The sequence below is a fragment of the Clinocottus analis genome, unplaced genomic scaffold, assembly GCF_023055335.1.
Source record: "Clinocottus analis isolate CAN_PGR_092001 unplaced genomic scaffold, fCliAna1.0.p SCAF_8, whole genome shotgun sequence".
Taxonomy (NCBI): Eukaryota; Metazoa; Chordata; class Actinopteri; order Perciformes; family Cottidae; genus Clinocottus; species Clinocottus analis.
The window spans coordinates 22,194,303-22,211,780 of record NW_027176240.1 but is presented as its reverse complement, the minus strand read 5'-3'; the positions used below and the strand labels follow the sequence as shown (position 1 = coordinate 22,211,780).

The following is a 17,478-nucleotide window of genomic DNA, read 5'->3' as shown; positions in this document are numbered from 1 at the left end:
TGATGTACATGCTCTAACTTTACATGTTCATACTTTACATGTTCATACTTTACATGTTCTTACTTTACATGTTCATACTTTACATGTTCATACTTTACATGTTCATACTTTACATGTTCATACTTTACATGCTCTAACTTTACATGTTCTTACTTTACATGTTCATGCTTTACATGTTCATACTTTACATGTTCATACTTTACATGTTCATACTTTACATGTTCATACTTTATTACTGATCACATCTTCCCCACCAGGAGTCATCAGCTGTCTGTGAGATGAGATGACCCCGCCCTCCTCACTAGAACAGTGAAAAGAAATGGCAGTGAATCATGACTCGAGGTAGAAGCTCGTAATGAACTGAAGTTGCATGTGAAGGGACGATAGTGACGGGGAGGAAGTCCACGAGCATTCATTCATTCATTCATTCATTCATTCATTCAGGCTTCTTCTTACTCTGGCTAAGTGCAATAAAAGTCCTCTGAAAGAAAGAGCCAGAAGTCCTTTTCCTTGCCAGGAGCTCGGCCTTTGAATGGTCTCACAGAGGGAAGTGTTCAGGTCCTTTGTGGATCATGTGTTCACAGCACAGCTGTGTCCAGATGAAGGAGTGAGGAGGTGCAGTTGGTGTTGCAGTGCTCTGCATGTGTTCCTCACAGCCCTTTACTTCCATTCTTTCACTGCAGAAACACTTCATGACAGGAAACATGGCGCCGTTTCTGGAAACATTTCTCTTACAACTTACAGAAATAAACTCCAGCTGCTCTCACCAGCTTCTTCCAGAGCTTACAGTCACTTCCCATCGTCCCCACTACCTGTACTAGTAGTACCTGCAGTAGTACTACCTGTACTAGTCCTGCATCCAGCCCTCTGAATGAAGCATCAGTAATATTCGTCCTCACCAGCAGACTCACGTCTCCTCTGCATCTGTTTCTGCTGAAATGATTTATCACAAATAAATCAAATCTACTAGTTTAAAAAGATGTCCAATATTTCATGGGTGAATTTAAAGGATCTCATATTTTCCACAGTACATGTAGTAGCAGTATGCTGAGCTCTTAACTTTACCTTCCATCTCTCATGATTTTATCCAACTTAACCCTCGTAATGTCCTCCCGTTGGCCATACACCTGCTGTCCTCTGGGCTCAAAATGACCCCACCTGGTTTGATCATTATTTAAGGCAGTGGTCGCCAACCCGTCGATCGCGATCGACCTCGGAGACTTTCCCCGTCGCTCTCCAAAATAAAATGAAAATAATTTTATCAACCGACCATGGTCGCGTTAAAACTCTTCTCTGTATCGCAAGCAGTGGAGTTTTGCTGCCATGCGCGAGCAGACAGGTGAGCACACACACACACACACACACAGTGGACAGAGAGAGAGAGAGACAGAGAGACAGACAGACAGACAGACAGACAGACAGACAGACAGACAGAGCGGCGATATGCTGCTTTAAGCTATCAGCTCTAACTTTTAAAGCCTAACAGTTCATGTATGTGCGGGTCAAGGCAAACATCAACAGGCTGCAGCCTGGAGCTCCATAAACGACGTTTCTGACTTCCAGAGCTGCCAACTTTTCAAAAAACCTTGGCGTGAGATTTTGTTGACAAGGCGGGAGGGGGGGAGAAATACGCACCGCCGCGAACAGCTGTGTGTCGGGGGGGCGTGACTTAAGACCATTGAGTGACAGTCACGTTCAACGCGTGAGACTTGAGAGCCCCGATGCCTCCGTCTCTCTGCTCCTCTCTGCCGGCGGACACGGTCGCGGACTGTCTGTTCTGGGTAAATAGGATGTCTGTGCAGCGAATAGGTTTACAGATGCGCTCCTTAGCGCCATCTATCGTCGGGGAGTTTGAAAAGGAACAAACGCGCCCCAGACTTTTCTTGTGACGTGAGATATTGGTTGTGTGGCGTGTGAGCGTGTGAAAACATGAAAAAGCGTGTGTCACACGGCGAAAGCGTGAGAGTTGGTGGCTCTGGACTTCGCATATTGAGTCTCTGGAAATATTCTTACAAAGGCCCGAAAAGTGCCCCGCAGTGACAAAGCCTGCACACTTTGTGGTTGTCACTAAAATGAATGAACACCATGTTTCCTTTCAGTCAGTATTTATCAAACTGGGGCGATATTTATTACTGGTAGGGCGCAAGAGGAAATGCTGATTTTAAATGTTCACCATGTGCCGTTAACAGGCTGCGCTGCACATGCGCGACTCTTCGATTCTTGGCATTTTGCCAAAAGCTGATCTTTATGAGATCTCTGTTAGGTTTTTTCTGTTGTTGCGTCTCTCATCAGAAAACAGACCACAGCTCAATAAGCATGAATTGAGAATCCGTATCAAGTCTATGACCCTGTTTTAAAAAGATTTGTAAAGGAAAGCAGCTCACTGAGCCACTGATACTGATGCAAGCTGATGCTCACTAATCCGCACTCATTCTGTTTTGTTTAGCACAAAAATAGCTTATTGTTTTCCACAATAAGCTCTTTGTAGTAACTAGGTATTAGTTATTTTTTGCACGAATATAACTTTATTTTCATTTTTCTACAAAGTGATAACATTTTTTTTCCTACCATCATTGTGGAAATTGTTAATAATTATTGTGAGGAATAATTAACATTGATATGTGATCAGACAGTCACTTCACATATTGTTATTAAAAGGTGATCTGTGGAACTTTGTGATTCAGGAAGTTTGTATGAAACAAGTAGCCCTTCAGATTATTTGGTACCTCGAAGTAGATCTCGGTTTCAAAAAGGTTGGTGACCACTGATTTAAGGCATAAAGTATAAATTGTCAATCAATTCAGTTTTACACCTTGAGTCTTACTTCAGTCCAACACATTACCACACATGTTTCTCTTTTTTTAAAATTTAGGGCCAATAGACCTTGTTTATAAAAAAAGTATACCCTGTTTTTGAGTGGAAAATAGATGAAACCAATTAATTATTTGGACTATTCAGTGTATTACAGACTGGTATACGTCAACGTTTTGTGCAGATGCTGTTTTTGAAACACTTCAATTTTTCTAATAGCGGCAAATAATCACACCTGCTGTCCTCTGGGGTCAAAATGACCCCGTCTGGTTTGACTGTTTATAAAGCATAAAGTATAAATGATCACCCACCTCTCTGTTTCAACTTTTTCGTCAACTCATTACCAGACACATAAAACATGTCAATATTCTTTTCCAGGACAACTCAAAACTATATCTCACATGTTGGATCAGGTGGTCTCATGTTGGATCAGGTGTTCCATGTTGGATCAGGTGGTCTCATGTTGGATCAGGTGGTCCATGTTGGATCAGGTGGTCTCATGTTGGATCAGGTGGTCCATGTTGGATCAGGTGGTCTCATGTTGGATCAGGTGGTCCATGTTGGATCAGGTGGTCTCATGTTGGATCAGGTGGTCCATGTTGGATCAGGTGGTCCATGTTGGATCAGGTGGTCTCATGTTGGATCAGGTGGTCTCATGTTGGATCAGGTTATCTCATGTTGGATCAGGTGGTCCATGTTGGATCAGGTGGTCGCATGTTGGATCAGGTGGTCTCATGTTGGATCAGGTGGTCCATGTTGGATCAGGTGGTCGCATGTTGGATCAGGTGGTCCATGTTGGATCAGGTGGTCCATGTTGGATCAGGTGGTCGCATGTTGGATCAGGTGGTCCATGTTGGATCAGGTGGTCGCATGTTGGATCAGGTGGTCTCATGTTGGATCAGGTGGTCCATGTTGGATCAGGTGGTCTCATGTTGGATCAGGTGGTCCATGTTGGATCAGGTGGTCCATGTTGGATCAGGTGGTCGCATGTTGGATCAGGTTATCTCATGTTGGATCAGGTGGTCCATGTTGGATCAGGTGGTCTCATGTTGGATCAGGTGGTCTCATGTTGGATCAGGTGGTCCATGGTGGATCAGGTGGTCTCATGTTGGATCAGGTTATCTCATGTTGGATCAGGTGGTCCATGTTGGATCAGGTGGTCTCATGTTGGATCAGGTGGTCTCATGTTGGATCAGGTGGTCCATGTTGGATCAGGTGGTCGCATGTTGGATCAGGTGGTCTCATGTTGGATCAGGTGGTCCATGTTGGATCAGGTGGTCTCATGTTGGATCAGGTGGTCGCATGTTGGATCAGGTGGTCCATGTTGGATCAGGTGGTCTCATGTTGGATCAGGTGGTCTCATGTTGGATCAGGTGGTCTCATGTCGGATCAGGTGGTCTCATGTTGGATCAGGTTATCTCATGTTGGATCAGGTGGTCCATGTTGGATCAGGTGGTCTCATGTTGGATCAGGTTATCTCATGTTGGATCAGGTGGTCCATGTTGGATCAGGTGGTCTCATGTTGGATCAGGTTATCTCATGTTGGATCAGGTGGTCCATGTTGGATCTATCCCCTCATCATGAGTTTCCTTCTCTTCTGACCCTGAGTCCTCCTCATGATGTTCAGCGTTGTCCTCCTGGTCATTCTTTTTCACAACATAGTCGTGAGTTCACACGCCTCCTGTGCAGTAGATCCTTTCTGCCTCCTCATGCTGCCCGTCTCTCTCTAAAATGGGAAAGGCCCAACACCTGTGAGAACAGACCTGTTTGTTGTTGATGTTGTTGTTCTAACCATTGCTTGACCCCACACATCAAACATCCAAGATCAAAGATGTTTTGGAAAGCAGGATGGGGGACAAGTTGCCCCATTGCTCCACTTTGTGCTGCGGGGTCATTTTGACCCCAGAGGACAACAGACGTTATTAAATTAAATAACTCACCCATAATTTAATCAAATTCCTTAAAATTACTTATAATCATGAAGAGCAGAGTATTAAACAACCCCCATTATTTTCAGACCATTTGATGAACAAAAAACATATTTTGATGGCAAAAGATTTCATCTGATTTCATCTGGGGTCAAAATGACCCCAAGGACAACAGCACCGCTGCCGCTCGTCTTCCTCTCCTGCACCAACCGGCTCTTCCCTCGAGGCTCCGTTAGCTCATATATTGGCTGTACTGAGTTTGAAGCTCTTCACTTGTCAGGATGAACTAAAACCACTTCATGGCATGAAGGTTTGGGAAACAAACGTTGGAGATTGCTGTTCTAATGACGTCATGAGGACACTGGGCCAGAGAAACAGCAGAAGAAGTAAACTAGTGGCTTCATTTGAGGCTCAGTTTAGAGAACTGTTCTGTACTCTTCCTGTACTTTAAAGTGTATATTGTGAATTATTCTGTGGATGTTCACCAAGAAAACTATCTTTTGAGTTGGCCGACTTGGGGCTAACTGTCTGGTTTTGTTGCGCTCGTTGCTGTTTAAAAAGTGTACAAATGAAAGCTATTAAAACTCAAATGATGTCACATAAGTTCTGCTTGAGCAGGACACGTCTCTGGTTCATTTCACCGGCTGCTTTCTGTAGGAGACGATGTGCAGGTCTTAAAGCGGCCCGAGAGATGCACATAACACCAGACTTGTAGCATAGCGCCATGCTAGCAGCTGAGTGGGGCCATTTGCGCTAATGCTAGCTAGATACCATGGTCACCATGTCCGTGTGTTAGCCTGCCAACATTAGTAGGAAACAACAGAAAGGAATGCTAATAGTTTAGCAGGTATTTGACCATAAACCACAAACGTTTGACCTGATGGTGGCGCTGTATGAAAAATCAGACTCTTGTTACATTTCATCCTGTACCAAACACATTCAATGAATAAAAAACAGACTGGGAAACATGGCTCAAGGTTTGACCTCCGGCTCCGCTGGTCCATGTCCATGTGTCCTTGGCCAAGAGGAAGAGGGCCTAACCTTCGTCCCTTCTCTTAACGGATGCTGTCATTGATGAATTTCAGCAGACGAGTGCCTCCAGGAGAAAAGTGTAATAATGAGCAGTTCAACAACATGAACAACGTCACATGGAGCCTGTGTGTGGTTCTACTGTTGATGCTTCATTGTTCCTCTATATTGCTACAATCTGAAACATGCTCATCCTGTTTTGTTCTACATGTCACATGGTTTGGTACATGAACAAATTAAAATGTCACAGATGCGCACAAATGTGCCCCAAAGCATATGTTGGAGTCCTCTGAATGTTCTCTGTTCTAAACCCTCTGAAACTTTGTTCTGCTTCACTTCATCAAAGTCAACCTTTGTGATTTTTTAATTATTGGACCTGAAACCTTTTCATTTCTTCCTGTGTGTCATCTTCATTTCCTCTTAAACAGGTCGTTGTTTAAAGGTGTTAAAGGGCCACCACTGGAGGAGGAACCCGTGTGGTTGGGAACCTTCAGGAGTGAACAATCATTCACTCCTGTCAGCCTACCGCAGGAGAAGAGCTCTCTCACCTCATGGAGACGATTTCAGAGACGAGCAAGACTGGACTTTGGTTGGAAAGTACAAAATACAAACCAGTTTTATTTGTTTTCACAATAACAAGGTTAAAGGTCACAACAACGGATAATGCAAGAAGTCAATTATGATCTAGAATCATCCAAAACTAGGATTCATTTGATCTCAACGTCACTTATCAAAGTTTGTTCATTTGTTACACGACGATCAAAGAAGATGAATTTAGTTTGTTCAAATCAAAACAACTCTTTACAAGTTGTGATTATTTCTCCACAGAAGCTGAATCTGATCCAGAAAGACTCTCGTTTGACATTCGGAGGTTTTTCTTCACACAAACAAATGTCTCAAGACCAGCAGCAGGTACCCCTCACCTGCTGCAGCTGTTTACAACCACTGAGAGATCAGGGCCCTGTTCCACGTACGTGGTTCCACAAATACGATCAAATGTCCTGTTATCCAGCTCAACCTCACGAGATGATTGACTACAGGATATGTCGGTTCCCTGAAGGTGGATCCTCCCTCAAACGCTCTCGTTTATTCTAACCAGACGTCAGTTCTCAGGATAACTGTGCGTGCCCGCTGCTCTTCAGAAGGGAGAAAAGTCAAACGCCAAATTCATGATGTTCTCTTTCTAAAATGACAAATAAACTCAGAGAAAGACGGTCTCTTTTCTCTGCTGACGAGCAGAAGATGATCATGACTACATGTGATCTAAACTGGCTTTGTGGAACCGAAAATCCTGATCTACGTCATCTTATCCTGGAAGTTATCCAGCTATATCAGTAAACCAGGTACGTGGAACAGGGCCCAGGTTGCTGCTAGCTAACATCAGCTGTGTGTCATCCTGTACAGGAGGAACTATCTGGACAGCAGAGAGAAGGTTTCTCTACCAGGAGGAGACTCTCAATCCTCCAGAGAACACAGAGACACTGAGGAACCAGACGAGGACCAGAACCAGAACCCAGGATAAAGAGGTTCAGTGAATGTGGTGTTGAAGGTGTGGAGGTGGATCAGTGTGTCAGAGGAGACTCTGTAGAAGGACAGAGAGCCAGCAGGACAGTCCACATACACTGCTACTCTACCAGAGGAGGAGGAGGAGGAGGAGGAGGTGATGAATGTTTCTGTCTGATTGTGATAGACAGAGTAAACACCATCATAACACTCCAGACTCCAGGACTGATCATTCATTCCAAACAAACAGTCTCTACTGTTTCCTCTCCTTCTGATTCCTCTGTAACTCACTGATATAGAAACTATTCCTCTCCACTCGACCTCCCAGTAACAGCGACCAGTCAGACCAGTTCTACACAGCAGCTGAGGCCAGCAGTCAAACCTGTCTGGATGATCAGGATATGACTGATCCTCCTCCATCACACGTGTCACCTTCCTGTTGTTGTCAGACAGTGTGAGTCTCTTGTTCACTGTGTTTGTGTCGAGTGTGAGTTCACAGGAATCTGATGGAGAGAACAAGACACAATACAGCTGCAGTTATTAATCTATCATCTGTTCATCTAGTGACACTTTGATGATGACATCAGAGATGTGAATGAGTGATGTCACAGTGTGCAGATGGTTGAATGTGTTCATCAAACTCAAAGCCCACTTACACTTCCTCAGACCTGGTCTGAACCATCGGACTCCAGCAGGCTCCACCCTGAAAGGAGGAGGGGGGTCAGAGCAGCATGAAACATGGACATGACATCACTCTCATCACAGAGCTTTGGGATTCATGTTCACATGGACCACTTATTATTCATCCGCTCATCCTCTGTTACTTCATGGAGCTTCTTCTGATTGGCCCATGACGACAGCTCATCATGCTCTTCAGCCTGACTCATGTTTATGATTATCATCTTTTTAATCAACTATGTTGTTACATTACAATAAAACACTATCAAGTTGTGTTTCATAAACTGTTGTCTGCATATTGTTATGATCAGATTATAATCTGCATATAAACCATAACAACATAAATGGATATGAGACACACAGATGACACACATCGTTAGTGGGAGAACTATTTAATTCAGCAGGTTTGAAACTGAACAGACCTCTCTCTCTCCCTCTCTCTCCCTCTCCCTTTCCCTCTCTCTCTCTCTCTCTCTCTCTCTCTCTCTCTCTCTCTCTCTCTCTCTCTCTCTCTCTCTCTCTCTCTCTCTCTCTCTCTCGCTCTCTCTCCCTCCCTCCCCCCTCAGGAATAAAGGGGGGTCTCTGAACTACAGAGCTGCCAAGAGACGGCCTCCACCCACAGTCTCCACTCCCCCGACGCCACCTACGGTCACTCGCCTCAGCCGGTGCACCAACCCGCCTCTTTCTCCTCATCCTTTACCCCTCATCCCTCACTCCCTTTCCTCATCCCTCACTCCCTTTCCTCATCCCTCACTCCCTTTCCTCATTCCTCACTCCCTTCCCTCATCCCTTACCCCTCATCACATCCCTTTTCCTTCTCCAGCTCAAGAATCTATGGTTCTGAATAATAAACCTTCCACCAACACCAGTTAGGAGAAGCGTGGTCCTTGTTAGTGAAACAAATCTAGTTAGAATAAAATCTACTGGGATTAAATCCATCTCCACAACCATACTGGTAGTGAAATGTATTGTGCTGTGTAGGTGCTGCATCACTTAGTTTGGTTTCTCAGGCTGCTTTGTGGTTTTCACAGGGAAGTTGATGAGAGAGAGCTGCAAACAGCGGCGTCTACAAGCCTGCTAGAAGCTACAAACTCTGCTCTGACACCTCAGCTGAACTTTTACCTGTTAAGATTGTGCACAACAGAAAGTTAATGTCTCCTGGACTTTTTTTCCTGTGAAGAACCCAGAAAGGGTTAATATTTGGTGATGTGTGGTTATGTGTGGCCTTCTGGAAAACCATAAATGTTTACGTTTAGGCATCCCTGCGATCGTCTCACTCTTTCTGTTACAAACTGACCCCGGCCCCCGTCAGAGAAGAGAAAAGTTATGTGGCCCTCACAGGAAAAAGTTTGGGGACCCCTGGTCTACTGATTCCACCAGATTTGAAACCATATCTCTGTGAAGGATTTTCGCGAAGATATTAATATTTATAAAACGTCAATGGCTGCGTTTCCCAGATTTTGATCGTTCTTAAGGACTTCGGCTAAGAAGGAGCGCTAAGATACGAGTGTTTCCCAGACGCGCTCTTAACTGCCTTCTTAAGATCTCGACAAAGAAGCTTCCTAAGACGCTCTTAGTGGGAGCTGTCCACCGCCGTGGAGATGAAACTAAATCAATCCATGCCAGATTAATCCATCACCCACCACTTTATCAGAGCATGAATCACACACAACACGCTGTGGTCCACACACACAGGTGCACTTATGCTACGGGCGCGTGTGTGTGTGTGTGTGTGTGTGTGTGTGTGTGTGTGTGTGTGTGTGTGTGTGTGTGTGTGTGTGTGTGCCATCCACGACACCAATCACCGGGGATCTCAGCCATGGCATGAAATCCACGGTGGACCTGGTGGACCTCGTCCCGTGTGGTGGCATTCTGATGTGTGTCCGCATGGCGCAGGAGGATCGGTGTCACGCTGCCACACTCCATGAACCCGATGTCTTGCTGAGGCCGGTGCCGTCCCCCACCACCTCCAGGAAGCTCCCCACTGCGTAAAGACCAGGCTGAGGGCAACACTGCAGCGGGTTGGCCTCTGGATGTGTGGTGACACCAGCGTGACGAGGCGTTGGATCTCCACACGGGGAAGCCGGTACTTGGACTGGACGGCCCGGTGCGACAGCACATTGAGTGGAGAAGTGCTGACGCTCACATGCATTTATGTAAACCATCACATGCATTTATGTAAACCATCACATGCATTTATGTAAACCATCACATGCATTTATGTAAACTATCTGGCTTCACGCAGGGCGACGCTGTTGGTTAGCAGAGAGGTGATGCTGTATTGCAGCCGTGGTGTCTCTCACGTGGACTTCAGTAACGTCTTTAGACGAGGAGCCTCTCTTGATGAGGTTCAGCAGAGTTCAGTTACACCTGTCAGTTCCCTGATATCTGTGGAATACCACAGGGTTGTTGATGTTTTTATAGCTAACGTAAACTCATATGCAGATGCTGAATGTGTGTGTAAACGTAATGAGTGATAGTAATGATGATTCATTTTATTCATGTAGCTACAGGAACACAGGGGTAATTCTTTATTTTTATATCGTTATTTTTCTTTTTATGCTATTATTTTTCTTGTGTCAGTGTTCTGCAGCTGTGGGCGCACATTCATCATGACGCATGGTTTTAGTATTCCTTTGAATGTCAGATATAACTTTCCCTGACGCGGCTGCAGTGAGCGTTTAGTCGCTAAGAAGGCTGTTAAGAGTGGATCAGACTGAACTTACGTTTCCTTTTTAGTGAAAGAGCGTCTGAAGCTAAGAACGACTCTGGAAAACACGTCCTTCTTTCACAGCGCTCTTAAGACGCTCCTAAGACGCTCCTAAGACGCTCCTAAGATGCTCTTAGCGTTTAAGAGCGTCTTAATGAATCTGGGAAACGCGGCCAATGTCTGCGCGGCGCTCCTGCCTGTATCCCCAGTAGCCGTAAAAAAGTGTGTCATCTTTGGCAGCGTTCCTAAATATTTATCGGTGTCTTTTCTTTTCTTTATTTTGATTGAGCCGCTTGGATAACTTTGTTTCATTTTTGCTTTTGTTCTTGTCTTGCTTCTTCTGAATCGTCTCTGTGTAATTTCCAGTCCTCCTGTCACTGTGTGTTTATCTTTGGCACCGCGCACCGTTACGGACGAGTGCATTTCATTGTGAAACTAGGGGTGTGTGGACACGACAGATAACCATGGACTGGACATTTTAACTACCACTTCAACGTTTCAACGTATTTCTTAAGAATATTAATACAATTGACCATGCTTTTGAATTCTGCATGATGATAAGAGTTTTTTTCTTTTCTTTTTTTCTTTTTCTTTTTGAGGTTGGTTGGGGGCCCCTCTACTACGACCACTGGTAGGGGGCCGCAAGCAGCCGCCTACCTATGTCTCTATGTTAAAACCGCCTCTGCTCTGTGGCTGCAGCCTCTTCATACCTGAGAGTCTCCAGTCTCCAGTGTGGATCCTCCAGTCCAGCAGACAGCAGCTTCACTCCTGAGTCTCCTGGATGATTGTAGCTCAGGTCCAGCTCTCTCAGATGGGAGGGGTTGGAGCTCAGAGCTGAGGTCAGAGAAGAAGAGCCTTCCTCTGTGATGTTACAGCTAGACAGCCTGCAAACACACAATAACACACATATCACATCTTAAGACAATCTGAAGGAGGATACGAGTTCATCCATGAATGTAAATCAGGATTTGAGTGTCCATTGGTTGAACATGTTGATGAATCCTGACCTGAGAGTCTCCAGTCTGCAGTGAGGACTCTCCAGTCCAGCAGACAGCAGCTTCACTCCTGAATCCTGCAGGTTGTTGTTACTCAGGTCCAGCTCTCTCAGACTGGAGGACTGGGAGCTGAGGACTGAGGACAGAGCTTCACAGCTTCTCTCTGAGAGGTTACAGTCACTCAGTCTGAAGAGACAAGGAGGAAGAAAAAATAAAGAATAAGTAGAAAAGATAGCAGCGTATTTAAGTTATGATCTATGAATCTAACTCTCTCTGTACTTACAGAGCTTTGTTGGAGGCTTTGACCACTGGCAGCAGCCTCAGAAGAGCCTCCTCTGAAGCAGAGTACTTCTTCAGGTCAAACACCTCCAGATCTTCTCCTGATGACAGTAAGATGAAGCCCAGAGCTGACCACTGAGCAGGAGACAGTTCATCTATGGAGAGACGTCCTGACCGCAGGGACTGTTGGATCTCCTCCACTAGAGAACCATCATTCAGTTCATTCAGACAGTGGAACAGATTGATGCTTTTCTCTGGAGACTCATTCTCATTGATCTTCTCTTTGATGTACTGGACTGTTTTCTTATTGGTCTGTGAGCTACTTCCGGTCTGTGTCAGCAGACCTCGTAGGAGAGTCTGATTGGTCTCCAGTGAAAGACCCAGGAGGAAGCGGAGGAACAAGTCCAGGTGTCCATTAGGACTCTGTAAGGCCTTGTCCACAGCACTCTGGCAGAGATGTCTTGGTTCAGGTTTCTTTTTAAAGACTTTAGACAACAGGGAGGTTGTTTGTTCTTCTGCCAGCAGGTTGACACCAGAGTTGATGAAGGTCAGATGGACATGAAGAGCAGCCAGAAACTCCTGAACACTCAGATGGACGAAGCAGAACACCTTGTCCTGGTACAGTCCTCTCTCCTCTCTAAAGGTCTGTGTGAACACTCCTGAGTACACTGAGGCTGCTCTGATATCGATGCCACACTCTGTCAGGTCGGATTCATAGAAGATCAGGTTCCCTTTCTGCAGCTGATCAAAAGCCAGTTTTCCCAGAGACTGGATCATCTTCCTGCTCTCTGGACTCCAGTGTGGATCTGTCTCAGCTCCTCCATCAAACTTGACCTTCTTCACTTTGGCCTGAACCACCAGGAAGTGGATGTACATCTCAGTCAGGGTCTTGGGCAGCTCTCCTCCCTCTGTGGTCTTCAACACGACCTCCAGAACTGTAGCAGTGATCCAGCAGAAGACTGGGATGTGACACATGATGTGGAGGCTTCGTGAGGTCTCGATGTGGGGGATGATCCTTCTGGCCTGCTCCTCATCTCTGAACCTCTTCATGAAGTAGTCCTTCTTCTGTGGGTCAGTGAACCCTCTGACCTCTGTCACCAGGTCAACACAGTGAGGAGGGATCTGAAAGGCTGCTGCAGGTCGTGTGGTTATCCAGAGGCGAGCAGAGGGAAGCAGCTTCCCCCTGATGAGGTTTGTCAGTAGCACATCCACTGAGGTGGACTCTGTGACATCAGTTAGGGCTTTATTCTTGCAGAAGTTTAGAGGAAGTCGACACTCATCCAGACCGTCAAAGATGAACACAACCGGGAACTCTTCAAACCTGCAGATTCCTGCTTCTTTGGTTTCAGAGAAGAAGTGATGAACAAGTTCCACCAAGCTGAACTTCTTCTCTTTCAGCACATTCAGCTCTCTGAACGTGAAGGGAAACATGAACTGGATGTCCTGGTTGGCTTTGTCTTCAGCCCAGTCCAGAGTGAACTTCTGTGTTAGGACTGTTTTCCCGATGCCAGCCACTCCCTTTGTCATCACTGTTCTGATTGGTTCCTCTCCTCCAGGTGAGGCTTTAAAGAAGTCTTCTTGTTTGATGGTGGTTTCTGGTCTGTGTGGTTTCCTGGATGCTGCTTCAATCTGTCTGACCTCATGTTCATTGTTGACCTCTGCAGTCCCTCCCTCTGTGATGTAGAGCTCTGTGTAGATCTGGTTCAGAAGGGTTGGGTTTCCTGCTTTGGCGATCCCCTCAAACACACACTGGAACTTCTTCTTCAGGTTAGATTTGAGTTTACGCTGACAAACTCCAGCAGGAAGTCCTGAATGAACAAACAACAAGAAGATCAGAATAGATTTTTAACAGTTCATTTCCTCAAAGAATGAGTATGAATATATTCTGGTCCATCTCTTGAGACATTAGTAAACGTTCCATTCATCCAGCATGTTAAATCTTTAGAGAAATCCTCTTACTGCTCTGCAGACAGTCAGCCAGCTCCTCCTGCTTCATGCTCCTCAGGAAGTGCAGTGAGATCTTCTGAAATGCTTCTCTGCTCCTCCTCCTCTGCTCTTTATCCTCACCATCCAACACCTCCTCATCCTCTCTCTGACTCTCTAAGTATTCTGGGTAATCTGAAGTCAGAACCTTGTGGATCTTCTTCAGCTCGTCCTTCACAAAAGTGAGGATGTTCTCCTCCAGCAGCTGGAACAGAATATTCTCTGAATGACAAACTAAAACCATGGAAGCAAACATCAGATCCATGTTGGACAGACTGACAACCCACTGGTCTAAAGAGTGCAGCATGGAGATGATGGTGAACAGAAGACATGTAAAAGTAGTTGTACAGGTACAGACCATGAATATGGAGTCCAGGTGTGTTTGATGCTGCTGGGCAGACGGACCTCTGGGAACCTCTGAGCTCTCCTGGTCCTCTCTGTGGAGGAGTCATGAACCATCAGCTCACATTGTGTCTGCACCACAGACTGTTTATTGTTCATGATATTACAACACAAACACAACAATGAGTTAAAGATGTTGTGTCATGATTCATCATTTTATAGACCAGATGCTAAAGACTGCAGATGAAGGACGACCATCTGTGTGACAGTTAGTCATCTTGTTTCATCTGTTTAAAGAACTTACTCTGGGTCATAAGAACGTTGTCCATCTCTGAAGTTAATAAAAGCACCTTTAGACCGATCACTCTTCATGGACACACAGCTGGGTTCAGGAGACTTTTCTCTCTGCTGCTGTGACCTGATAGAAACACTGAGATTTAATGAACACATAGGATTCATATTACCTGCTTTCACTGGTTTTGTTTGACCATTACCCATTAAAACATAAATGGTCTTAAATGGCAACGACAACACAACTTATTTATGGTTACTTATTTGTTGCTTATTCAACAAACTCGTCATTACAATAAGACACAATAACTAAAACTTGGAGCCAGGGAGCCAGTCATAGTTATGATGAATGTAATGATGGAGGACAACCCTCCAACAGGAAACTCTTTTAAACTGCTGACTCTTCATCAAACTGCACTCTGCTTCCAGACCTCTGAAGGTAGTTCCAAACATCTACCACTAGTCTGCATAGATTTATGTTCCCAGACCTCTGAACGTAGACCCAGAACCCCTGCAGATAGTCTACAGACCTCTAAATGTAGACCCAGAACCCCTGCAGCTAGTCTACAGACCTCTGAATATAGACCCAGAACCCCTGCAGCTAGTCCACAGACCTCTAAATGTAGACCCAGAACCACTGCAGCTAGTCTACAGACCTCTGAATGTAGACCCAGAACCCCTGCAGTTAGTCTACAGACCTCTGAATGTAGACCCAGAACCCCTGCAGCTAGTCTACAGACCCCTGAATCTGATACAGTCTTCTGAAACTGCTCCCTAAACCATGACAGGTAGTCCCTGAAACTCTGGATCTAGGACCCAGACTACTTCAGCTTGTCCCCAGAACTGTGGAGCTGTTCTGAAGACTTTTGTAGGTTTACTCCATCATCTGTCTCAAAAAATCTACAACTAAAAAATATCTCCTGGTCGACTCAGAGGAGGAATAAACTCACAGTGTGTTTGCACCAGAGTAGGGCTGCAACAACGAATCGATAAAAATCGATTAAAAAAGTTGGCAACAAATTTCATTATCGATTCGTTGTGTCGCGCGATTATTACGCCACTCAATAAGTCGCGGAGATGTTTGAGTATTGAACATAACAGTTGAGTGGAGCGGAGCGCCGCAGACTGAAGGTCCAGGAGCTTCTGCAGCGCTGTACCTTCTCTATGTCGCTGCATAGTCGCGTTGCGTGTACAATAACTTAACAGCTAGGCTAACCGTTGTCGTTAGCTCGCTAGCTCGTCCTTCATTCCCCATGTTTGAGCTGTTGGGTTAGATAACGTCTTCATTTTAAAATACCGCGGAGGCTTCAAGAGAAGCAACGAGTAAACATCTCCTCTGAGGAGCAGAACACAGACCTGCGTTCAACAGTCTGATATAATGAGGCTTCATGCAGAGGAAGTGCTGCTGGGATTTGTAGTTCCATATCTAATGAACAACCTTTATTTAGGTAAAGTGCAATACGTAAGTTATCCGTTGATACATTGAGTGATTACTTCTGGAATATCATCTCTAGTTCTCTGAGTTCTGTGTGTGTGAGTGTGTGTGTGAGTGTGTGTGTGTGTGTGAGTGTGTGTGTGTGTCTGTGCAGGTGTGTGAGTGTGTGTGTGTAAGTGTGTGCGTCTGTGAGTGTGCATGTCTGTGAGTGTAGAGAACAAGTTCTGACAAATCCTGTTAAGTTTTCTGATTTTTATTTGTTTTTTATAAATTCTTTATTGTTAATATTTGTTGCACTTTGAATTTGTACTGTTCTGTTTTTGTAATAGAAGGTTGCAAATTAATGCTTTAAAATTATTATTTTTTTCATCCGATGAATCGATGAATCGAAAAAATAATCGACCGATGAATCGATTATTAAAATAATCGTTAGTTGCAGCCCAACACCAGAGACTGTTTAGAGTTAATGATTCATATGCAAACAGCTACAGAGCAGTTAGTAAAATATATTGATTCTGTCATGATTGATCTTCATGAAAACAACACTGTAAATGATGAACGACCAATTCTGTGTTTCATAACTGAGAATCAGAACAGTTAGTCATCTGTTTCATCTGTTTTAAGAACTTACTCTGGGTCAGAGGAACGGCAGCCATCTTTGAAGTCAATCAGACGACCTTTAGACCGATCACTCTTCATGGACACACAGCTGGGTCCAGGTTCAGGTTCAGGTCCAGGTCCAGGACAGTCTGGTCTCTGATGGATCCTGGTCACACATGTAGAAGCAGAGTCAGTGAGTCAAAGACTTTGTGACATGAGAAGAGTCCTGGACAGTTAGAGATGGTCCTCTCACCTCTGAGCTCTGGTCTGGCTGTCATGTTCCCCACACAGACTGCTTTTAGAGGGAGGGACTCCCTCCTCTCTGTCCTCACTCTGACTCATAGCAGAGTCCACACCTTCACACCAACAGCACCACCTGCTGGAGAGATCACACATTACTGCTCTTCATCATGACAATCAGCTCATTCACCTCAACACTAAATACACTCATGGGACAGTTTCCATGTTGTTGGGTCCGTGTATGTTTTGTTCGTTGGTTTTATCGTTCATTCAAAAATACGGAAATATGGAAAAAACACCGTTTCTTCGTTTTCCGTTTCAAACCAAAAACGGGAAAACAGGAAAACCACTTCTGTTTTCTCGTTTTTGGTCTGAAACCAAGAACGAGAAAAGAGAGACGATTATTTTCATGTCAAAATAAAAGTAATAGATATTATTATTTACGGTCTTTTAATTCTTATTTACAGTCTTATATGATGAAAAAAAAACGCAGAGTAACGTTAAAATAACATTAATTAATAAATATGAATAAATACACCTGGTGAAGTCAGCAACAGTAGAGACTACAGGCAGTTTAATATGCATGTATATACGTACACAGCAAGAATCAACTGTTCAATTAATCGCTGCATTTTTTTAATGCAACACAGTTCG

At 44.7% G+C, this 17,478-nt stretch overlaps 1 protein-coding gene across 1 annotated transcript; it reads right to left on the bottom strand.

Annotated features, from left to right (window-relative positions):
* Positions 1-6,420: 6,420 nt before the first annotated feature.
* On the bottom strand, positions 6,421-16,962 carry LOC137779612 (protein NLRC3-like). The gene is given in 10 exon segments (XM_068567652.1): positions 6,421-7,774; positions 7,928-7,974; positions 11,370-11,543; positions 11,667-11,840; positions 11,938-13,741; positions 13,893-14,121; positions 14,275-14,353; positions 14,563-14,676; positions 16,616-16,750; positions 16,838-16,962. Coding segments are annotated over 10 exon segments (3,441 nt in total). The 5' UTR covers positions 16,927-16,962; the 3' UTR covers positions 6,421-7,178.
* Positions 16,963-17,478: the final 516 nt, after the last annotated feature.